Source organism: Bos indicus x Bos taurus, chromosome 8 (genome assembly GCF_003369695.1).
Source record: "Bos indicus x Bos taurus breed Angus x Brahman F1 hybrid chromosome 8, Bos_hybrid_MaternalHap_v2.0, whole genome shotgun sequence".
Taxonomy (NCBI): Eukaryota; Metazoa; Chordata; class Mammalia; order Artiodactyla; family Bovidae; genus Bos; species Bos indicus x Bos taurus.
In genome coordinates, this window is record NC_040083.1 from 9955741 (window position 1) to 9982059 (window position 26319).

The following is a 26319-nucleotide window of genomic DNA, read 5'->3' on the forward strand; positions in this document are numbered from 1 at the left end:
ACAACAACAACAAGGCTGCTGGGTGGGGCAGGTCTTGGTGAGAAAACGGTGGTCTCCAGGATGGCTCACACCAGTGAGTGCTCCCCCCAGCTACTGCTGCCAGTGGCCTTTTCCCCGTAGTGAGCCACAGGCCCCGCCCCACCACCTGAGAGGAGACCCTCCAATACTGGCAGATCCTGCCATCACCAGCCGAACTTTCTCAGCCATTAAGAGCTTGCCCCAGTGCCCCAGCTGGGCCTGCAGCAGCATCTTCCTCCAGGTAAGTTCATAGAGAAAATCATAGGACGTAGGGGTGAGGCTGAAGCACCCATCTGGACCACAGAGACTGAGGAGGACCACATTCAAAGGTAGAAGGAGCAATTACAGTCTGACCACGTTGTTCCTTCCCGAGGCTGGCATAGCACTGCCTGAAGAGCCCCCCCATCCCCACCTCCAACCTAGTTTCTCTGGCAGGCAAAAAGAGAACACCAAATGGACACCCAGCTTTCCCAGCATTGTGGAACGTGCTTCCAAGGAGGTCTGTTTGGGTCTTGCCTCACAGAAATTACTTGGGGGAGTGGCAGGGCTCCACCATCAGGGATCAAATAGGCACAGGGTGCCAGGCTTGCAGGAACTGCTTGCGGCCCTCTGTGAACCACGTTCCCAGTCCCACTGTGAGGGAGCAGACATCCCAGCCAGTGGCTTTGCTGGGGGTCCCGTCTGGCCGGGGAATATGGTTGTTTGGCAGTTCCACCTGACCTGAGTCTCCAGTCAAGGGGCCCCACCAGCTCATTCTTCTGCCTCACTTCAGCAGGAAAGCAAATAACTCAGCCTCGGTTCCTGCCCATCCGGGGAACCTGACTGGAGAACGCTGGGCAGCGGCAGAGCGCATCCTGTGGTGCTGGGTGGTCTGGGACCAAATCTGACATATTTCCAAAGAAGATATTCAGATGGCCAACAGGTACTGAACAGATGCTCAACATCACTAATTGTCAGGGAAGTGCACATCAAGGGTCCCCTTCCATTATCTGATGTCACTGTCTTCATGTGGAGCCTCCAGATCACTGGTTTAGTATAAAATGAGGTAACGCAGGAGGAGCCAGATGGGCGAGATGCCCAGAGCGAGGTGTGGAGAGACAGCACAGAGCTTCCACACCCCTCCACACATGCCACTCTGAGGTAGTGGGCCCCAGGCTGAGAGCTGGAGTCTGTCCCCCCAGACACTCTAAGATGAAGGTAATAGCAGGAGAGAGAAGGAGCTGAGCCTGCCCAGATAAGAGATGAAGAAACCACATAGTTCTCATTCTGGAAGTCAAGGCAACCTTCTCAAGTGCACACATACAGAAAGGCTCCTCCAGGGTCAAAAAGGGAGGGGGTGCCACCCCTTAGTAGGTGACGTCAACCTACTCAGAAGTCTCTTTGCTAGAATCCATCTTGATCTCCTTGCAGTCCAAGGGACTCTGAAGAGTCTTCTCCAACACCACAGTTCGAAAGCATCAATTCTTTGGTGCTCAGCTTTCCTTATAGTCCAACTCTCACATCCATACATGACTTGAAAAACCATAGCTTTGACTAGATGGAACTTTCTTGGCAAAGTAATGTCTCTGCTTTTTAATATGCTGTCTAGGTTTATCATAGCTTCTCTTCCAAGCAGCAAGCACCTTTTATTTCATGGCTACAGTCACCATTTGTAGTGATTTTGGAGCCCAAGAAAATAAAGTATGTCACTGTTTCCATTGTTTCCCTATCTATTTGTCAAGTGATGGGACCAGATGTCATGATCACAGTTTTTTGAATGCTGAGTTTCAAGCCAGCTTTTTCACTCTCCACTTTCACTTTCAGCAAGGGGCTCTTTAGTTCCTCTTCACTTTCTGCCCTAAGGGCGGTATCATCTGCATATCTGAGGTTATTAATATTTCTCCCTGCGATGTTGATTTCAGCTGTGCTTCATCCAGCCCTGCATTTCACAAGATGTACTCTGCATATAAGTTAAATAAGCAGGGTGATAATATACAGCCTCGATGGACTCCTTTCCCAATTTGGAACCAGTCTGTTGTTCCATGTTCAGTTCTAACTGTTGCTTCTTGACCTGCACACAGGTTTCTCAGGAGGCAGGTAAAGTGCTCTGGTAGTCCCATCTCTTTAAGAATTTTCCACACTTTGTTGTGATTCACATAGTCAAAGGGTATAGTGTAGTCAATGAAGCAGACGTTTTTCTGGAATTCTCTTGGTTTTTCTATGATCCAACAGAAGTTGGCAATTCGATCTCTGGTTCCCCTGCCTTTTCTTAATCCAGCTTGAACATCTAGAAGTTCTCAGTTCATGTATTATTAAAGCCTAGCTAGAAGAATTTTCACCATTACTTTGCTAGTATGTGAAATGAGTGCAATTGTGCGGTATACGGTTTGAGCATTCTTTGGCATTGTCTTTCTTTGGGATTGGAATGAAAACTGACCTTTTCCAGTCCTGTGGCCACTGCTGAGTTTTCCAAATTTGCTGGCATATCGATAGAATGATCTCTGTTCGTTTCCAAGGCAAACCATTCACTATCACAGTAATCCAAGTCTATGTCCCAACCACTAATGCCAAAGGAGCTGAACGGTTCTATGAAGACCTACAAGACCTTCTAGAATTAACACCAAAAAAAGATGTCCTTTTCATCATAAGTGACAGACATGCAAAAGTAGGAAGTCAAGAGATACCTGGAGTAACAGCAAGGTTTGGTCTTAGAGTACAGAATGAAGCAGGGCAAAGGCTAATAGAGTTTTGCCAAGAGAACACACTGGTAATAGCACTGGTCACTTCTTCCAACAACACAAGAGATGACTCTATATGTGGACATCACCAGATGGTTAATACTGAAATCAGATTGATAATATTCTTTGCAGCCAAAGATGGAGAAGCTCTATACAGTCAGCAGAAACAAGATTAGGAGCTGTGGCTCAGAACATGAACTCCTTATTGCAAAATTCAGACTTAAATTGGAGAAAGTAGGGAAAACCACTAGGCCATTCAGGTATGACCTAAATTAAATCCCTTACAATTATACAGTGGAAGTAACAAATAGATTCAAGGGATTAGATCTGATAGAGTGCCTGAAGAACTATGGACAGAAGTTCATAACATTATACAGGCAGTGATTAAGACCATCCCCAAGAAAAAGAAATGCAAAAAGGCAAAATGGTTTTCTGACGAGGCCTTACAAATAGTTAAGAAAAGAAAAGAAGCTAAAGGGAAAGGAGAAAAGGAAAGATAAACCCATCTGAATGCAGAGTTCCGAAGAATAGCAGGGAGAAATAAGAAAACCTTCCTCAGTGAATAATGCAAAGAAATAGAGGAAAATAATAGAATGGAAACGACTAGAGATCTCTTCAAGAAAATTAGAGATACCAAGGGAACATTTCATGCAAAGATGGGCACAATAAAGGACAGAAATGGTATGGACCTAACAGAAGCAGAGGTATTAAGGTGGCAAGAATACACAGAAGAACTATGCAAAAAAGATCTTTATGACCCAGATAACCACAATAGTGTGATCACTCACCTAAAGCCAGACATCCTGGAGTCCAAAGTCAATTGGGCCTTAGGAAGCATCACTACTAACAAAGCTAGTGGAGGTGATGGAATTCCAGGTGAGCTATTTCAAATCCTAAACGATGATGTTGTGAAAGTGCTGCACTCAATATGCCAGCAACTTTGGAAAACTCAGCATTGGCCACCTGACTGGAAAAGGTCAGTTTTCCTTCCAATCCCAAAGAAAGGCAATGTTCAAAGAACGTTCAAACTACAACTGTCTTGCAGTCAGTAAATCAAGATATATTCCTGGCTCCTGACTTCCATTATCGCTATAGAGAAATCAGCTTTCAGTGTAATTGCCATCCCTTTGAGACTGAGCTTTCTCCTCTCTGGCTGTGTTGTTAAAGAATCTTTTCCCTGTCTGGTATTCATCAATTTTCCTATAAGATGTCTAAGTGCTGTTAAAAAAAAAAAAAAAAGTATTCATCTTAGGATTCACTGGGCTCCAAAGACCTAATGATTATTGTCTTTCAACAATTCTAAAGATTTCCTAGCAATTAATACTTCAAATATTTGTTTCCATTATTCTTTCTGGAATGTTGATTAATCTCATTTCATGTTTTCTATCGCTTTCTATCCCTGTGCTGCCTTTAAGGTAATTTCTTCAAATTAATCTTGTATTACTTATTTATTGCTGTATAATAAATTACCCACAAACCTAGCTGCTAAAAGCAGCAAACATGTATTACTTCACACAGTTTCTGGGAGACAGGAATCCAGGAATGACTTAGTTGGGTGGTTTTGGCTCAGTGTCTCTCACAAGGTGAAGGTCAAGCGACCCTGGGGCTGTCATCAACAGGGGCGGGACCAGGGCTGGAGAGAAAGCTGCTTCCAGGTTGGCTCACTTCCATTCCTCCCCACAGGGGCCTCTCCCAGGGCTGCCTGAGTAGTCTCTGGACAGACCAGCTGGCTTCCCCAAGCTGAGGTATGAGAGAGGGAAGCAGCAGCAGGAAGCCACAGCATCCTTTATGACCCAGTCCCAGAATCACACACCTTCAGTTCCACTTTATTCAGTTTGTTAGAAGCAAATGAAGAAGGCTGATCTATGCTTAAGCAAAGGAGAATGAAGCTCCACCTCCTGAAGAGGAGAATGTCAAAGAATTCTAAACACTTAAAAATCACTACACAGGGCTTCCCTGGCAGTCCAGTGGTTAAGAATCCACACTTACACTGCAGGAGGCAGAGGTTCCACCCTTGGTTGGGGAACTAAGATCCCACATGCATAGCCAAAAAAATGTTTTTAAAAATCACCACATAAATTTCTCCATGGACAGAGGAGCCTGGTGGGCTACAGTCCATAGGGTTGCAGAGTCAGACTTGACTGAACAACTGAGCATACGTATTTCAGTTCAGTAGTCTCTCATCAGTTGTGTTTAATCTGTTGCTTCTTATTTCAGTTACTAAAACATTCATATCTAGACATTCAGCTAGGCCTCTTTTTTTCAAACCTGCATAGTGATTTTTCACAGTATCGTGTTACACATCTAATACCTTCTCTGATTTCTTTAAACATGTTAAATTGTTATTTTATCTTGTGTGCTAACTCTAAAAATCTTCAGTCTTTGGAGAATAGACTCTCACTCCTGATGTCTTGTTCTTCAGTGTGTGTGTTGCTAGCTTTGACTATGATCTGCTCCTTTCCCTTGGAAATTTCTGTGGAAATTCTTTGGCACGTAAATTAACGTTGTTGTTGTTACTCAGTCACTAAGTTATGTCCGACTCTGCAACCCCACAGGCTGCAGCACGCCAGGCTTCCCTGTCCTTCACCATCTCTTGGATTTTGCTCAAGTTCATGTCCATCAAGTCAGTGATGCCCTCCAACCATCTCATCCTCTGTTGCTCCCTTCTCCTGCCCCGAGTCTTTCCCAACATTAGACTGCTTTCCTCCAAAGATGTGCATTTGCTTCTGACAGCTGCCTGGAGTAACAAGCAATTCAGGACACTTTGAGTTATATTCTTGGCTTAAGGTTCAGGTCACATGCAGGATATATTTGGACCAAAAAATGTATTGTCAGGGCCATTACACATTCTCAGGGGGAAATTCCACCATACTTCTGCCAACCAATGCTAAACTCGGATTCAGATTTCTTTGGTATCTCATTCCGTGTGATTTCCTTTTCTTCCATCTCCTTTACATTGAAGGTATAACCCATTGAAGTCCCACCTTTCTAAAGAGATTTATCACAGTCTCCAATTGATATTGGAGCTTAATTTCTTAAGCTTAATTTCTTGACCCCCAAATATGGTACTGTCTCTAGGGTTCGGCAAAAAACTCAAGAGAAGCTGGTGTTGGTGCTACCTTATCACCGGTGTTTTTGCTTTCACTGTTTTTGATCATGTCGGTTTAGCAATACAATCACAAAGATGATTTTTGACTGTTTACATTGGGAGGATCATTGAAAATATCTAATCTTCCGACTGCTAAAAATGCAAGTTCCCAATTCTCTCTCCAGTCCACTCCAGGCTGCCTCCCCTCCCACTCCATTTGTTGTTGGTGGTGGTGGTGGTTTTTTGTTTTTGCCACACCATACTAGTCCCTTGACCAGGAATTGAAACTGGGCCCCTGGCAGTGAAAACATGGAGTCCCAACCACTGGATGGCCTGGGAATTCCCCTTAAGTTGTTCTTTTCAGTATCCTCCACGTTGTCCAGTCAAATGGTCCTCCTTAGTCATCATCTTGTTTGACCTTTAAGCATCATTTGACTGGCTTTAAGGACTCCTTCCTTTATACAGCATTTCTTTCCTGCTTCTTCAACACATTCCCTGGATATTCCTGTATCACTGGCCTCTCCTTCTTAGTCTCCTTTCCTGACCTTTTGTCTTGTACACAACTTCTCTCTATCCAGTCTTCCCAAGGTGATCTCCTATAACCTGATGGCTTTATATCCTACCTACATCTCGATGATTCTCACATTCGGTCTCAGGCCAAGATCTTGAACTGAGCTCTAGGCTTATATCCAGCTGCTTACTTGGCATCTTCACTTGGGTAACGGTCACTTTAAACCTGTCCAAAACAGAACTCTTGGTTTTCCCCTCCAGCGTCCATTCTTCCTCCAGTTTTCTCCACCACAGCAAATGGCCCTGACTCCACCTTGCCGCTCTAACCAAAGAACTAGGAGTCATCTTTCATTCACCCCCTTCCTGTCACTATCACATCCAGTATGTCAATCTTACCGATTCTACTTTTATCTTGAAGTATTTATTTATAAAATTTTATTTATTCTTAACACCAAAAGCATTTTTTATTGGGATATAGACAATTAACAATGTTGTGATAGTTTCAAGTGAACAATGAAGGGACTCAGTCATACATATACACGTATCCATCCTCCTCCCAACCCCCTCCCATCCAGACCAGTACATAACATTGAGCAGAGTTCCATGCTGTATACAGCAGGTCCCTGTTGGTTATCCATTTAAAATATAGCAATGTGTGCATGACATTCCCAAAGTCCTTAATTATCCCTTCCTTCTGGCAACCAAGAGTTCATTTTCTAAGTGTGTGGTACTGACTCTACTTTCAAGACATCCTGAATTTTCCCTTTCCTGTCCATCTCTACAACTGCCACCTGAGTCCTAGTCATTATTATCTCTAACCTGTACTAATGCAATTGCTTTTTTATTGGTTTCCCTGTGTGCATTCTTGATTTTCATAATCCATTTTCATAGAGCCAGCAGAATTTTTTAAAAAGGAAAATTAGTCATGTTAACCCCTTAATTAAAATGCTTCAATGGCACACCTTTGCACTTTGAATAAAATCTGTATTGTTTAATCAAGACCCTTAAGCCTTTCCCTACAGGATGCTTAGTTGTATCTCATAACACTTATTACTATCTGAAACTAATCTGTTATTGTCTTTACTTATTGTCTGCTTCCTCTCTTTAGACTCAAAATTTCAATTATAGAACTACAACAGGACAACTGTCTATTTGTTCCCTACCATAACCTCAGCAATTATTAGGTGATTAATAAATTTCTATCGATTGGATCTTTCTTATTCTAATAGTTCTCTGAACACCCAGTCTTCATGGCAGAAGTAACTACTTCCACATTTGTGCTCAAATAACACTTTGAACACACCACCATTATAGTACTCAGGTGTCTACAAGCTTATCTCCTTACTAGAGTGTGAATTTTGCAGGAGTATAAATCATGACATTTTCTTCTTTGAATTTCTAGGGTCTTATTCACTACCTGATAAGGAGGAGGTAAACAAATGTATGATTGCTGAATAAATGAATGAATGCTAATGAACAGTCACGGAGACTCGAAAAATCATTTTCTAAAATTACTTTCATCAACAGACAAGAAAAACAATATGAACATAACCTTTGGTTCTGGAAAAACAAGCCTCTAATTAAATATGTCATGCTTCTGCAAAAGTATTCCTAACAATGATTAGGACAGGAGAGAGGAACAAAAGGACTTTCAGGTTAAATGACTTTGTTCTCCTCTGTATTTGCTCATCAATTTTAGTGCTGCTGCAATGGCTCTAGAAACAAGCCAATTTCTGACAGTCATATGGCCCACACAATTTTTGGAATTTTCAGAAATGCTTATCATCACATTGGAAATGAAAGAGACTTCTCTCCTTGTCTTTGTGCTAAGGGTTCATTTGGCATCTATTAAATTGATGACTGAGGTAATACCTGTGCCCTTGGGATTATTACCAATAGTGCCCGTAAACTGGCTCCACCAAAGCCCAATCTGTTGCCAGAGAGCAATGTCCTTTCTGCCCTTGTAGCCAGCAGGACATGTGGGCAATCAGAAGCTTGTACATAGACATTAGTGCATGGATCTTAGTCATCATACTCAGCAAACACTTTCCTAAAAAATCTGGTGCCAAACAATTCTTAAAATAAAAATGTACATGCTTCATTGATTCACTTAAGTATTTAGATGCTTCTATTGTATTTACTATTGTTCAGCAGCTCATCTAATGTTACTTGAAGTTGATGAAAACCTTCCCTTGGCTCCTTAAGGCGGCCTTAATTTTGAGCTAACAGGTAGTGAAAAGGGCTCAACATAATTTTTCAGCAGCAAAATAGAAGACAGTCACTAATCAGTACCTTAGCAAAAATTTTTTATTATTTTCAAAATACTTTTGAGTGCCTGCTTAGTTTTGATTTTTTTTCTAATAAATGGATTTGTATATAACCCTCATTTGTGAATTCATGTGCTGCACTGGAGTACTCAGAGACCAGGCGGTAAAGCTAAGTTCCTTACCTTTTTAAGTCTTGGCATGCTGGAAAATCTCAACCTTCTCTCAAGGCTCCTCTCATATTCTGCTCCTTATCTCCTTCCAACAAATGGGGTGGGTATGCTAGTGGGAGTGTGAGGTTGATAAAAACATACACTTGATTAGCAGAGAAAAATAAAGAGCATTGTTTTAAAAAGGAGGAAAGTACGATGGAGGAGAAGATAAAGAAGTGGGAATAAAAAGAAAACTGGGATGGAGGAGAAGATAAAGAAGTGGGAATAAAAAGAAAACTGGACAATAATGGTGAAAAAAACTGAAGGATAATATTGGAAGAAGGGCACCAGAGACTGATTGCTCTTATTAATCTCAGTACCTCCAACTTCTCCAAGCCACCTCAACAGTCTGTTTCATGGCAACAGGCCAGTTCTGTGCAATGTTTCTGGTCTTTAATGGATTCCTTGGCCCATTTTCCACTCCTCGCTTGTTCATTGCCCACGCTTTGCAGATGTGCAAGTGTGAGGCTGAATATTTTAGTTTTCTACTGCTACTCTAATAAATTACCCTAAATTTATGGGCTTAAGCAACACTTAAGCAACTTATCACCTTCTGTAAGTTAGAAGTCTGACGTGGGTCTCATGGGGCTGAAATGAAGATGCCAGCAGCTCCTTTATGAAGACTTTAGGAGAGTGTTAATTTCCTTGCTCACTTTGCTCATTTTGGTTGTCGGCTGACTTCAAAATGGAATGCAAGGCCTTAGAGTAGTAAGCTTCCTTTTACTGAAATCATTCAAGCAGAGGCTTATAAAAGCTGGTTTTGGAGGATGTTGGTACTGGGTTGGAAGTTGAACCTTATGATTTCTAAGGTTCCTTCCAACTAAAGAATGCGTGATCTCGGCAAAAAACACTCTAGTACCAGTTTAAGTCTTAATCGGCTGTCCTGTGTATGGAAAAAAAAAAATTTGCTTACATGGGTAGGACTTCCTATTGGGGAAATTGATATAGGTACTTTAATGCGTTCACCTTTTTCTCCTGTTATGTACCTGGTAGTGGTATGCGTGGGGATATAATAATGAATAGAGATAGGATAGCATTCAGAACGATGTATCTATATTCCAGAGATATGATACAGAATGATGTATCTATACTCCAGATTACTGTGGAGTCTATGCTATTGTGAATGAAAAAATTAGTAATTAGAAAAACATAAAGTATGAAACCTAATTTAAAAATAGCAGTATAGATGATGTAGAAAATTACACTCAATCAGGTACTGATGACAAAATAGAGAACAAATCATTTAATTTTTATTACAAATTTCCAATTTATAACCAAAATATACAACCACTACATTTAAAATCAGTTTGTACACTCACAGTTAAAGTGCTAAGTAAAAAACATTTACAAAAACTTGACATCAGTCTACTGTAAACAAAATAAATCTACAAGAGCAGAGTGCAAAGCACATCAGCTAATGTGAAAGTACAGTTCATGCTCTAATCAAGCACACTTGCCCTCTACAGTTTAGCTCAACAACAGTAAATTCTCCACTTGTTTGGAAATTAATGATCGATTTTAAATACATAAAAAAGAAACATGAAGAACCAATGCCACAAAATACAAATCTTCATCAGCACAGTTTCCAACCAGATGCTTATATGATAAAGCAAGATTAAAACTTTAGATCAATTTTAGGGTCACCTCCATCAACTTAATTCAGATTAGGGTCTGAAAACTAAACTGCCAAGTGCCAGCAGTCCAAAAACAATAGCTTTTAAAAATAATGGAAAAGGAATATCTCTTCTACCTTTATATTTCTTGAGAAAAGGAGAAGGTGGTGGTCATTTCTCATAACAGTAAAATGAGTAAAGACTTTAAAAAAAAAAAAAACTAAGAATGGAGAACGCTCACCTGTAAATTTAGTATGAGGGAACAGAGCTGGAAGACAGGCTCAGCTGAAGGTAGGGTAGACTGAGCCTGAAATACAGACAGCCTTTGAACACTGTGGGTGAAGGAGATCTAAGATGTTCTGGACACAGTTTTTGAACTGAAAAGCATGAGATCAGCAAGGCCCCTACTTCTTACAACCCTTAAGAAGAAATGACTGGCTCCCTTCCTCAAGGTCACTGAAAACACACAGCACTTTCAGTCATCACACAGGCTCTTCGAAAGAGGAACAGATTCCCAACTTAAGTTATCTAAATGAAATCTCTTGTCTCAAAATAGTTTCACCAACACTGATTGAACTATTTCCACTTTTGTTTAAAAGCTAAATATTTATTCTAATTGATAGTCATCTGTGCTAATAACAATGATTTGTTTTTTTAAAACAGGAGAAAGGGCTATAGTCACGAACACTTTATTCCAAACCAAGACCCCTAGGTTAATTTTGGAGAGCATTAGGTCAGCTCTTTTTGGCTATCTGCTACCCTTATTATTTATAATATTATATACACGAGGAGATGTAGTCTGACTTTGGAACAACCCAATCCACAACCTTTCAAAACACAGTTCTATTTAAAATTGGGGATTTCCTAAGTAGGAGCTTATCATTTTTATATCCTTTTTTATACTCATACATTTTAATTCTTATAACTTGAAACACAGGTATAAAGAAAATCTTTAAAACGGCATGTTTAGGCAAATCTATTGGCTACATAACATAATATTATTATTTTAGAATGCATACTAAGAAGACAAAATTCTATAGCTGGCAAAATTGAGTCCATATTAGATATTGGCAGGGGGTAGTTATTTTGCCTTCAAATGATATTTACAGACTAATCCTTTGATAAATGACAATATCTCAGTGAATGAAAGCTGAAAAACTATACACAGATTTAATGAAAAAACTTACGTAACTTAAGCATTCCCCAAAGATATTTGCTTCAATTACTGAAGTCATTTTGCTTAAATACCTTTGAAAACTGGGCAATTTAACAGCAAAACAAAGCAGAATTTTCTTGATAGGCCTCTGGTTATCTGCAGTTTGAATCTTTATAAAGCCTCTGGTAGGTTGGTTAAAAGAGTTGAATTGGGAAGTTGAAATAGCTCTTCGAAAAGATCTTTTGTTTGGTTGTTTCTTGAATATGTATTATGAAACTGCTAACATTTGAGCAACAAAACCAGCAACTTCACATAGCTCAGAATAATATTACCCAGCTATGGCCACATAATATGAATCTCCTTGGGCTGATTCTCAAAAACAAAAAAACCATCTACTCAAGAGCTTTCTACTGAGATGACCATGATAACCTAACATATATAATAATGTACAACACTAAGAAAATAAAAAACAAAACAAAAAAAGGGGCTCAAAAAAAACCCAAAACCCACTCACATTAAATAAATGTGAGCTTCAGGTATCGTATATTACAGACAGTGAAGTAACTATTAACTATGATACTGTGGGATTCCCTGGTGGCTCAGACAGTAAAGCGTCTGCACGCAATTCAGGAGACCCGGGTTCGATCCCTGGGTTGGGAAGATCCCCTGGAGAAGGAAATGGCAACCCACTCCAGTACTCTTGCCTAGAAAATTCCATGGATGGAGGAGCCTGGTCGGCTACCATCCATGGGGTCGCAAAGAGTTGGACACGACTGAGCGACTTCACTTTTCACTTCACTATTATAAACTGTAGACATATATACTTATATAAATAATCCCAATTCACTATCTGATTAAAACACAGCAAAGTTGGCATTTTCTTAAAAAGTTTAAATGAGAAGAAACAGCTTCCATAGCTCTTTCAAATAAAAATAAGACAATTTAACAGCTTTTAAGTGTCAAATGAATTTTTCTTTCTGGTAATGGGAGAAAGCGATTATGGATGGTGTAGCTCTCTTTATCATGCCAAAGTAAATGTTTAAACTGCAGTCACTCCTTCACATATGTAATATGTTTAAACTTCAATGAAAAAATAAAACTTAAAAACAGAGTCTGGCATTTGAAAATAAAAACAGAAAAGTTGTTTGAAGTTGGTATTAAAGATCTGTGGAAAAAAAAGATTTGTGAAATGGGATCATTCTAGAGGCATTAACTTTTTTAAAAAGATGAATGATAAAGAATTCAGATTTATTATGATAATTCACAGCTAAGGTAGAAATAGCACCTGATAACAAGAGAACTTCCAAACTAATGTTTTCAAATCAGAGAGTCCTTTTCATGATTAAAAAAATTAATTTTAAGTTCACATGTAAAGAAACTGCAACAATTTCAAATACATGTTCACCTCAGCTCAATGTAAAGAACTACTGTGTTGATCTTGTCTCAGAAACACAGAATTATTCCATATTAAACCTTTCTGCCAACAAGAGTAGTTCAAAGAAAAATTATCTGAGGCAGGGCTAAAGGAGAGACGGAAGATATTTATAAACTTAATTTTCAAAACTGAGGAGGGGTCAGTTAGAAAAACAGAAAAATGGTGGATGGATAAATATAAATTAAACCACCCTAGGATTATCTGTTTTACCTTACAGAATATCCTATTATCAAAACCCAGAAAGTACTCAATGAAATGTTTAGACCTCAGACTCAAGGTTTAACAAACATAATAGCAAAACACACAGAGTCAGAGAACTGAAAAGAAAGTCCTGGTGGTAGTTCTTAACAGGTGGTTAATGTAACACTGTAATATAGCAATGTGTGAGTGAGAGACGCTGGGCATCTAATTGAACTTTTGGATGTCAGGAGAGCTGCCTGAACCAGTGAACTGAACAAAGACAAGGAATCAAGTACAGCCAAACGAATTACATCAGAAACCAGTGCACCTTCCTGTATCAATTTCCATTTTTCTTTTCTACCCACAAGACACCAAACCCAGTACCTAGATTGTAAATTTACAGACCAAGGATTCAAGAGATTGATAGGAGTTAAGGAAGACAATTAAAACAAAGACAATGATCTTTAAGTGTAACAGGAACCTCTATGGCCTGGTTCTCAGACAATGTAATTATCAATAAATCTACAAGAGAACTCTGTCGAGAGACGGAAGTAATAGAACCTCTACATTTTATTACAGAAGGAGGCTTTACAGAAACATCTTCTGCAGAGCTGAAAAAAATAAAACAAAGAAACCACATTTATCTCTAAGGATATTTTAAAGCAGGATATTCACTTGCTCGTGGCAATCTGGCAACTGTAGTTACGCAAAGAATCTAAGGTTTCAGCTTACGGGTAATTAGTGAACAGACAAATTTCAATCCAATCCTCAATTATTTTTATATTCTTTAAATATTTTCATGTCAGCAAACCTAATAGCTTTTTAATTAGTTATATGGGCCATATAACTGTTATATGCTTTGTTTACTAATTTTATCTTAATACATTTTGTTTAAAAGTTTAGCCTAAGTAGCTATGCTCATATTTAAGAGAACAAAGACCACAAAGATTTTAGATGTTATTTTTTTCTGTACATCAGTTTTAAGGTGCTTATATTGGTTCCTTAGGAGATTTTTCCTTTGGGAGGAAAAAAGGTCATGTCGATTATTTGTAACCTTTTTTTTACTTTTACAGTCTGTAATATAATTTTTTCCTCCTTTAAAATTACCTAAAATCAAGACTGAAAAACAAAATCAGCAACATAGCTGAATCCTATCAATTTAAGTGCAACTTGCATTAACATTGCAGGCTGATCTAGTATATAGAGTTCATGGGAGGAATAACGAGAATAAGATAATGATTATAAAATAGTCAAGGGATAACCAAACCAGAGACAGGTGGAATCTGAGACACGACCTGGTCTAATCCCCTTTTTCTTTCATTTACAGATGGTTAAACTGAGGTCCCAAGAGATAAAATTGCAAAGTTCCACAGCTCATTGAAAACAGATGCAACACTACAAATCAGATCTCTGACACAAAGTTCTGTCAGATTTAAAAACTAACATAATGTATTTTTACTAAGCATTCAAAAAATCTGCCAATTTAGGAAAAAAAAACTATTAAGCTCCAAAGTTCTTTCTTTTATGTCAATAGCATGTCAACACAATTAAAGTAATATTTGCAAGTCAGCAATACAAACAAGCTGACTTATGTAACAAAAATCCCAGGGCTATAATAAAAATATAGCTCACCGTACTGCAGGAAATATGATAAAAAGCTTGAAAAAAATCACTCTAATAAAAATTAATGTTATTAATGAACAATAATTATGAAAATAACAAAACACTGAATTTTCAAGATCTGAATTACTCTAAGGTAAATACTTGCTTCTCTTGATCAGGAAAAACTGCTGACAGTGACCAATGAAATGATAAAAAAGAATTATAAACAATGCTATCACACCAGTGAAAATGTCCAAGAAAGGACATAACAGATTTCCTGAGAATAGTGATTATTAAAAACAAAAAAAATTCCAAAGGAAACCATTCTTAATACATTTAAATAGACTGAACTACTCTCTTTTATAGGAGGTAATGTACTGGCATGGGATTTGACTAAAATGTAAGTGAAAATTTACTTTTTTTTAACTTTATGGCAACAAAAATGTTACTTTCTAATTAGAGATCACAGAATAAGAAATATGCTTATTAACTTACTGTATTAAATCTTTATAAATCAACCAAATAGGAATGTCTACAAAAATGGCTGGTTCTGGATAAACCTTAATATTCTCTTTCCCAGAAGACTTCAGATCTTGAGAGAAATTATTATAATCCTATCAATTTGGCTATTAAGGAAGTATAGAATTTAAATTAGGAAAAAATCCAGGAGAGTAATTACAATAAGATGGAGGTAAAGGTTGCTTAGTTTTCCCATTCCTTTCTCAAAAATCGTATCATTGGAGCAAAACAGAATTGAAGTGAATTAAAATATGAAGAGATGTCAACATAATTTTTTCATAAAAAACATAAAAATGACACAAGAATAATGTATAAAATCATACAGCTACTAAGAAACATAGCTGAATTAAACATAAACACCTTTCTTTACTCAGTTGTAAAAAGGCATAAAAGTAGTTTAAAAGAATCGTGAGTTCCTTTGTACCTCTAGGTTCTATAAAAATGCCCTTTTGTGTGTTTATGTGTGGAAAAGAATGGAGAAACCCTTACTTTATGCAGGTTAAAAAATTACATATACAAATATAATAGTATCACTTAAAATTTAAAGTTTTGCCATGATGAAAACCAATAAGTTACAGTAATCACTAATAAAAAAGAAGTGTTCCTAATTGGAAGTAATTAGGCATATGAAAGACCTCAAAGGAAAAAAAGTAACAGGGCCTACTTCTCTTTATATTTTTCTTGCAAAACTAATGTAGTTATATCATTCCATATCAAAGCAGACATATAATGGATATCCCCAAATTTCTGTTGAAAGTGACCTATAAATTCAACCATATAAATTTTCAGAGCATATTCTGGTATAACATTTAATAAAGGGCCAAATACAATCTAAGGGCACAGTCGTTCTCGAAAAAGAATCTCATTTTTAAAGGGTCAATTGGATTGCTGATTTGAAGACTGTGTCAAATGAATACTGGCCTAACTGCCTGTTCCGTTTTTACTGCTCAATACCATTATGCTTGCTTTCTGTAACCCCCAAATTCTAACAAAAACAAATACTATCAGTGTTTTGTTTTGTTTTTTTCTATCAGTGTTTTTTAAAGAGCACTATAATTCTTGTTAGCTCATTTGATCCTCACAATGTCCTGTAGAGCAGGTCTCAAAGCCCCAAATTACCTTATCCTCATTTTACATCAAAGAAATTGAGACAAAGAGAAATTAAACGACCTGTTCAGTTTACATCATTATTATGGGTCTTTTGAATTCCAAGCCCAGGGCAATTTTCATTACACTAGACTATGTTAGTCATCCAAGTATGATAATATATAAACATACCTTTGGCATGTCAAAAGGAATATAAATATCATCATAGTGAAAATTTGGTATGTTAACATTTTCTAAGCTCCAGCCAATGATCCACTATTTTATCAAAAAATTTTAAGTAGTTCCTTTTATTTCATGGGGATATAGTCCACACCAATAAAGTTACAACTTCAGTTATTTCCAGCTATTATCACAAAGAAACTAATGAGGTAGGTTAAAATGTAGTTAATTTTCCTCATTTGAAGAGATTCTTAGAATTTTCTTAAATCTGCTCCAAGAAACAGTTTTAGAAAATCATTATTAATAAAGGTTTACTTGAATATTCATTCACCCAACTAGTATACAAAGATCTAATTTCACATTAAACCAACAAGAACCTACTTACTTCTAAAAACTGCTGTTCATCTTCTAAAATTAATATAAAGTGTTAGCGTAAGTTTGTATATATATTTAATTAAAATAGTAATATGCACTGTTACTCTAGGAGAAATAAACTTTATTTGGTGCAATTCATTGATTATTATATAGCCATGTCGCTCAGTCGTGTCCGACTCTTTGCGACCCCATGGACTGTAGCCTACCAGGCTTCTCTGTCCATGGGATTTTCCAGGCAATAGTACTGGAGTGGATTGCCATTTCCTTCTCCAGGGATCTTCCCAACCCAGGGATCGAACCCGGGTCTCCCGCATTGTAGACAGACGCTTTACCATCTGAGCCACCAGGGAAATCCCTCATTGATTATTACTTGCCACATATTATTCCGGTAAAGCAGAGACTCATTTCACTTAGCTCAAATTTAGACTCTTCAAATTTCTTTGAACTGAGACTATCATGACTAAAGTGAGTTGCATAACATTCATTTATTTAAATATTTTAATTGAAAACCTACCATGCCCTCTTCTAGTTGCTGAGTTATTAACTGTTCTTTGAAACTAATTATTGTTTTGAGCTTAATATTGTTTTGAATTGTTTGCTTTAATCACTGAAAAAATTCAATACAATATTGCTGAAATCAGAGTACTTTTCGAAAACTTTTTGGTTATATGTTAACATTTTAGAGAGAACTATTATTTTATCAGTTGTCAACTGAAAAAATAAAATACTAAACATTATCATCTGCCAATCACAACACAAATTAAACATATGGTAAGAAAGCTGTCCGGACTTGTTCAAGTTGGTTTAAGCTAGTTGAGACTTGAAACTGTTATTTTGCTGTAGTTCTTCGATTGTCTCTTTAATGAAAAAAGTCTTAATTCGGAGCACTAGTTTGATAAATAACACAACCCAAACTAAATACTGTTATTTAAAATGACAGATTAACAATATTAAGTAAATTCTGTGAAGCAGTGAAAGTAACTGAAAGGCCAATAAAGCATTTACACATATATCAACAGTTTAATAGAGAAGATACAAATGAATATTTAAAAATCAGGAAGCACAGGGTTAAGCTTTTCATATTGATGTTCACTTAACTGTCTATACTTGGCCCAAAAAGAAACCAATTAACATTTTGGCAATTGATGATATAATGCAGATGGCAATGAACAACAGCATCTTTGAGCTCAAACTGGTACCTTCTATGTTAACTTATTTTTGTGTCTGAATGTTTGTTTTGGTCTTTCATGCTGTTCTCAGGAGAAATTCTCAGACAAAAGCCTCATGAACTACTGATTTATTTATAAATGAGTTGTTACCAATTTGATCTTCAGAGTAAAGGTCTACTGTCAGATGTGAGGAAATTCAGACTCTACTTGTCCTGAGTATTAACTCCAGTTTCAAGGAAAAAGACAATGAGGATGGAGGAAAAAGTAAAGCATTTGAGCCAAATGTTCACATATCTCATGAAGAATTAGTAATAAATATTAAGAAATATGTACTTTGAAAGAAAAAAACTTGACAGGCAAACAAATTATTATCAGAAAACTGACTTCTGTGCCTGATGAAAGCTTTTCCAACACCAAATTTCTTGGTACATTTTGTTTTAAAAAAGGAGAGGAAAAAGTCCACATGAATTCAAACACATATCAAAGACTGTACTATGGTAGCCCTCAAACAAATATCTTAAGTCCTCAGTAATCTTAATCCCTTCTAGTTCATAACACTAAAGTTTTCAGAGCGTTCAGGTTTCATATGATTTTTCATCTGATACCTATTGACAACTTTGTGAGGTAGGTATTTATTTTCTATCTTCATTCAAAAACAAGGGAACTGAGGCTCAGAGAAATTAACTTGTAAAAGGTCAAAAACCAGCACATGGCAAAGCCAGATCTCTCTGGAGTCTAGAATATTTTTTAAAGTCTGATTCTTGGATATCTGTATAAGAATCACCTATGATATTAATATTTTTACGACGACAGATTTTTAAAGTCCTACCATCACCTTTGACTTACTGAGTACTAATTTTTAGGAGTGGGGTCCAGAATTCCAGTTGTAATCAATCAGGTAATAGATATAAAAGCCTAACATTGAGTGCAGCTAGGTTTTCACATGATATAATATGATGCCATCACATTATCAGCAGGAGCAAGTTAGTTTCAAACAGCCTGCAGTCAGGCCGCAGCAGATTAGAATCACTGGGGAAGCTTTTTATAAAACTACCAGTCCTCATCTCAATGAGAGGAAGGTGTTGGGCATTGCCCGAGTGATTCTTATCTGTAGTCAGGGTTGAGGATGGCTTGTTTAAATATGCTTGTCTATATAACACATCCAGCACTTTCCAGAATTTTTCTTTCCCTTCCGATCATTATCATGCCTAATAAAGTTTAAAATTTTTACTATAAGTTATTTAAATATTACAAGACAAAATGTCAAAGATTTTTGAGTTGATATTTTTAAAGTTAAAAGATACTTCACAGCAGGACTAATCATGCTTCATTAAGCTACAATGAATTTCAAATATCCCAAATTAATCACCACTGTGGACTCGGGTTATACATATATTTCAGCTGTAAACAAGAATGACCCAGAACCTGAAGATAAAGGTGTGGGGCAAAAGCTGCGGCTTATTGGCTACTGGGCAATGCGAGGGGCCTGGATACCAACATCTGGCGGCTTTGGCAAGATTACATTTCACTGCAAAAAACACAATAACAGATACAGAGGAAACACTTTGCTGTTTTGTAACTATGGTTACTACAAAAAGGCTTACAGTGTGTGATGCTTATCTTATTACATGCTCCCATAGAACATATCTGAACATGAAGTTCTCTACAAATCAATACTACTACATGGGAAAAAATGGCTAAAAGTAAAAATTTTCCATCATGCATATGGATAAGTTACCAATATAAAAACACAGCCAGTAAAAGTAATATTTACAAAAGTAATAAAAACAGCACAATTACTGAGAAAAAAATGCCCATCTCCGCTTTTACTTTGTTGCTAATCCTACTCCTGTATTTCTCTGCATAAAGACTATTTTGACAGAATTTCAAAAGAGTCTTCAGTAGACTAATCAGATTCTTCAGTTGACTTTATATTCTATTAGCTAAAATTCCCTTGCTGATTTATCAAATTCTCCTATAGTTTAAAAACACAGTTCTTTTTCACTTAGTGGAAAGAAAACTACAAAGTCCTACTATTCATCTGAGAAATAAACCTTGCATAGAAAATTTCTTTAATTCTGAAATTTTGTTTTATTAATAGAACTACCAGAATGTTACCTCACAACCAGTTGATATTATATGAAAGTTCACTATAAAGCAGTCATCATACATTTTAGGATTTTTCCAAATATAAAACAAGTGGGTTTATAAAAATGCTTACCAGACAAATAATTATTTCTTCATAACCTAGAAATAAGAATTATTTATGTGATGATATCATTCTTAGCATTTTGGATGCCTTGAGGTTCCAAGTTTGATGCAATATAAAAAGCAAAAATTTACTTTTCAATGGACACCATCTGCACCTGACTGAAAGCATCATAACTGAGTTATAGCAATCAGTCATGCAAAGGCAAAGAATAAAATCTGCTTTTTAAACAGCACAAAATTTCCACCTTAGGACGATTTAAGCACTGGTTCCATCTTCTTCAATAACCCGATTCATGCTGGTACCATGTGTGATGTGAGTCATAGGATTATTACTGAGATCTCTGATGCTACTATGTCGTGACTGTTCATTGAGCCGATGGGAACTACTGTGCCTGGAGTGATCTGTAAGTCGTGACATGCTGCCATGAGGTAGTCTCTCCTCCATTCCTCTGTAACTGCAGGGAGTGTACCTAATGTGGGAGGTAACAGAACACACTAGAAAATATCACTAAAGTTTTTCATGAAAATAACACTGATTTACAAAATAATTTCATGATTTACATTGTTGAATTATTTAAGTGGCCAAACAAAAGGGAGAAAAAATCTACTAATTAGGCTCAGAATTAAGAGCTGCCTTGCAAGAGACAGAAGCTGAAGTTAAGCAGAGCCAACTGATCTAGAACTACGCTAAGTAAGGATACTTTTCTCATTCAAATAAGTTTTGGGTTGTGAGGTGGGTCCCAGGAGAGGAAGAACAAGAACAGAAGAAATACGGCGTTGTCCAAGGCAATCTAGAAGAATGGTGATAGTCATGGTACAGCAAACTCCAATTTCACTACAACCCTGGGAGTGGAAAAGGGAGCATATGAAACTAGAGGAAATTAGTGGAACCTTAAAAAAGTGAGGGAGTTGGCAAGCAATGATGATGCCAAGTGTGGACAGCTTCCTTCCAGAGAGCCCAGTTAATAGCTCAATTAAATGTAAATGGTCTTACTTTTCATTAGGGCTTGAGGCTGTCAGGATGCTAGTTCATAAAAGCTACATCGACTTAAACACAATAACCTCCTAACACTTTGTAACCCATGTTCCCTCAGAAGCAAATTCTCTCCTTTCCCTTCCCCAAGATGCAGCTTTTGAGTGTGTCAACTGGGCTCCATTGCTCATCACAGGCTGTCCTCTCCATCATTCTATTTATCTTGAAAGGCAGCATGGGGACCTGTTAAAATTTTCTTTTGTTGCAATTCTGATTCACTGAGTCCCCATTAAAGCTAAGAAAACTCCCAGTCATACATACTATATGTGTGTGTGTGTGCTAAGTCGCTCAGTCATGTCCAGCTCTTCGTGTGACCCTATGGACTGTAGCCCTCCAGGCTGCTCTGTCCATGGGATTCTCTAAGCAAGAATACTGGAGTGTTGCCATGCGCTCCTCCAGTGGATCTTCTTGACCCAGGGACTGAACCTGTGTTTCCTGTGGCACCTGCATTGCAGGTGGATTATTAACCACTGAGCCACTGGGAAAGCCCCCGTATAACTATACACAGTTTTGTAAAAAGTATTTAATTTAGAATAACAACAATCAAAGAAAACAACCAAATATAATTAATATTAAATTTTAGTAGTATTTCTAAAAATAAAAAGGAGGTAGAAGGTTTTTCCTTTCTTAAAGTCATCAAAAGAACTAGTCATGAACAGGTGAAGACCTACTGGCTGTCAGAAAATACCAATTTATCATTCCCCTCAGTTAATGATTATAACAAATTTCATGACTCATTATGAATCATTTGTAAAATTTAAAGATTTTAAAGACTTATTCGTATACTACTGAAGTGATCTAGTCTTATATAGCAGTGCTTATCAAACAATGTTTTCATTAGATCACAAAGTTTAAAAATTAAGTCCTTTTAAAATGAAAGCATGTCTTTCTTCTCCTGATTGAGTAAAGCAAAAAAGAAAATTTAAGAATGAAAAACTACCTTTAGAATATTTTTTAAATTCCTCAAGTTAATGGATAAAAGAGCATTTAATTTTTATTTATTAAAAGACTTCACATTCAGAACATAAAGGTTTTAAATTTGATTTTTAAGTTTTGATTAAATAATTACAATGTTGCAAATTAAGATAATGAAAATAGAATAAGCATGTTATTGTAGTTAATAATTATTTTACATAATAATTATTTCCCTAAACTGAAAATTTTTCTATGACTTGCTAGCTAATTTGGAGAACTTTCACCTCTCGATGACTTCATAAGTACCTAATTCATGTAAATATGGCAAATAAAAAAGCAAAATATGATGATATCAAAGTAATTAAAAATATGAATTACATTTTCTAAAACTGAAACCTAAATCTTTAAGTTTAATTTAGTGAATAACACTCAAAGAATACCTTTTTCATAGAAAAAATTCAGTTATGTCTATTTAAGTGAAATATATGGTTATTCCCAAAATTCTAGTATATGAACCACCTGCCCATGGATAATCAAGACTCAACTACACAGTAAAATGTCACCCACTTACCAAACTAACCACTTATTCTCAAACTCCACCCAGCCACTCATCCATTTCCTTTTCTATATCCTCTCATCTAACTACCAATTATTCTTTGAAGTTGATATATATGTATGGTATATTTACCTAAGTCTATTTTATTTTACATAGCACTGAGATCAGTAATTATCCATCAAGGAATCTGGACTAGATTGAGTACTGAGAAGCAGATACGTGTGCATATGTGTAATCTCACAGCCAAGATAACATGAGATGATGAGAAAACCATGGCCAAAATATAGTGCTAACGTGTAAACTTAAAAACTGACTGATGCAGAAAGAAATATCCATGAGATGGCATGCCCAAATTATTTCTAAAGTTGTTTGACAGATTTATTTGTTTCCTCCCTCGTAGCTCAGTGATAAAAAATCTGCCTGCCAATGCAGGAGACATGGGTTCGATCCCCGGGTTGGGAAGATTCTCTGGAGAAGGAAATGGCAACCCACTCCAGTATTCTTGCCTGGGAAATCCCATAGACAGAGGAGCCTCTCAGGCTACAGTCCATGGGGTCGCAAAGAGTTGGACATGACTTAGCAACTAAAGAACAACACAGGACTAGATACTGTCAAGGGATATACATATATCTGTCAGCAAGTTCACATTCTCCAGAAACTGCAAACTTAGCTGAGGAAAAAAAAACTGTACTGAAAATAAGTCACACTCAAAGAATGTTTAAAAAGCAATTAATGAGCTGCCATGGTATGGGAATTAAGCAGAACTTAAAGGATGAGAGTGATTTTAATTAAGCAGAGAGATAAGAAAGGCCATCACAGGAGGGTATACGCTATCCCCTAGTTTCCATGACACTAAACTTTCACAGAGACCTTCATGTGTTTAGAAGCATTTTCTCTGAATCACATGCTAGGCTATTCTTTTTTTTTTTTACAACGAAGAGTATTTTAATTCTTGTCCTCTCTGAATCACGTGCAGATGCTTGGTCGAGTAGGTCAGGACCCTGTCATGAAATAGGCTATTCTTATTGTGTTGTTTTCATTACTGTGTCATGTTCTTCTCCTAGAAGGGGATGACAGAGGATGAGATGGTTGGATGGCATCACCTACTCAATGGACATGAGTTTGAGCAAGCTCTGGGAGTTGGTGATGGACAGGGAAGCCTGGCATGCTACAGTCCATGGGGTCGCAAAAAGTCGGACACGACTGAGACTAAACTGACGATGACTGGTGATCTTGTTCTTGGTATGTCCTAGGAATTCAAGGAATTCCATCTCACAGCTTTTTAATTACCACTACCTTATATTAAAGATTATAAGCTTTCTTACCTAAACTTTCATTTCATTTAGATTACAGAAACTAAAATTCTCCTATATTTAACTCCCTTCAGAAATTCTCTGCTCAATATGAACTCATTACTTGTATTACCATTTGCTCACCCTATTTATCTCCTCTGAGATACTTTCAGAGAGGCCAATCTGATCATTTGAAGTTCTATAACACTGACAGTAACACTCTAACACTCACTGTTTTAATTATATGCTAGCTTGAACTATTTTTAATTGGTTAATATGTATATGTCCTACCTTTCCTGTAAGGTTCTATTCTCCTGGAAAGCAGAAATTATATTTAAGCTTTCTTCTGTATATCTCTTAATACACAGAATGCCACATGCATAAGAGCTGTAGTATAACTGTTCATTCCTTACTGAAAAGGATGAGGCTAATAATGTCCAATATCAAATACTGCTGAAAGTCAGTTCATGGAGCCATGCTATGCTATCACGTCAGTCATGTCCAACTCTCTGTGACCCCATGACAGGCTCCTCTGTCCATGGGATTCTCCAGGCAAGAATGCGTTGCCATTTCCTCTTCCAGGGAATCTTCTCAACCCAGGGATCAAACTCATGTCTCTTACCTCTCCTGCATTGGCAGGTGGGTTCTTTACCACTAGCGCCAACTGGAGCTAGCAGTTCATGGAGGCAGGTATTCTTAAAGATTCTCTGGTTTCCTCTCTTTCTATGAGTGTTTTAAGTTAAGAGCTCTAATTTTACTCTAGAAACTTTCCAACTGTGCTTACGTACAACCTCCTCTCCTATGCTGTTGTCAAAGTGATCTTCCTAAAACACAAATCTGATTTTATCACCCCAATGCTCAAAGTCTTTTAATAGTTTCTCATTGCTCTGGGGGAAAAACCCCCGAACTCCTCAGCATGTTTCATCTCCTACGGTGGCCCTGCTACCTAAATGCCTCTTCGTCCTCCTTGCCTCTGCACGTGCTGTTTCCTTGTCTGAGATTTCCCACTGCCTCCTCTGTACCCTAGTCAAACTACAGAACCACCTTGTTTGTGAACGAGACTTTCCACAGTGACTTAAAAGGCTTTCTTCTCTGGAATCCCAAAGCATGCTGTGTATGATTTTATCATACCTACTACTCCTTTGTCTTCCATCTCTGTGTTCCTAGCACCTAGAAGAATGCTTTCCACTTAGGAGTGCTGAATGAAAGGAAAAGGCAGGAAAGAGAAAGGATCTTAGATGGTGGTTTAAAAACAGGTCATTGGTTATGTTAGAAGTTGGGTAAGAAGGTGAAAAAGACTAGAAATACAAGGAATGAAGGATGGGACTGGTAGAAAGGAAATATTCAAAATATTTCAAAAATCTGGCAAGGAAAATAAAAAGAAGTGGATACAAGATAGAAAACATGTCAAAGTTAAAGAAAGGCTGCTCCTTTTCAAAACCCAAGTAGCTGACCAAGTTAGACGGCAAAAGAAAGCAAGTTGAGAAGACAAACAAGAAGGTCTAAAAAGAGAGTACGTCTAGCAATCACATCCTATGTGACAAGGACAGGGAAGACTGAAAGAAAGGCTGGAATGAGCCTGGAAGGATACAGGACAGCCAGGGAGACACAGAACAGAGAATTTCAGGCATCATAATTTTCATTCTTTCAGTTTCCCAAGCTTAGAAATCTTTAAAAAAGTTTCTTTTGGCACACTCCTTCTCTCCAACTGCTTTCAAGCCATCACCAACTCCTATCATTTCTTCTTTTTAAATATCTTTCAGATCAGCTATTACTCTCTTGGCACTGTCACTGTTCTCTCATAAACCTCCATCATCTCTTAACTGAATTACTGCAGAGCTCCTAAGAGGTTTCTAATTCTAGTGTCTCTACCATCCAATATAACAAGAAAGCACATCCTGCCCACTCTCAGACATTCTCTGTGAAGCTCTCTCCCACCTCCTCCCCACCAGATTTAGTCACCCCCTTGTCCATGCTACCAAACAGGGGCTGCCAACTGTGGCCTGCTGGTCAAATCAGGCCCCTTCCTATTTTTGTAAACAGTTTTTCTGGAACACAGCCACTCCTATTTTGACTGCATACTGTCTGTGGCTGCTTTCATGGTATTAACAGCAGAAATGAATGGTGGCAACAAAGACCATGTGACCCACAAAGCCTAAAGTCATTTATATGTTATTTCATTTATAAT

At 37.4% G+C, this 26319-nt stretch overlaps 1 protein-coding gene across 2 annotated transcripts in view; it reads right to left on the reverse strand.

Moving 5' to 3' along the window:
- Nucleotides 1–17798: 17798 nt before the first annotated feature.
- The window catches only part of FZD3 (frizzled class receptor 3), a 90097-nt gene continuing 81576 nt past the window's right edge, over nt 17799–26319 (reverse strand). For both annotated transcript variants that reach the window (XM_027549030.1, XM_027549029.1), the window contains one exon: nt 17799–20805. In XM_027549030.1, coding sequence (XP_027404831.1) covers nt 20592–20805 — 214 coding nt within the window. In that variant the 3' untranslated portion in view covers nt 17799–20591. The remainder of the gene's footprint in view (nt 20806–26319) is intronic.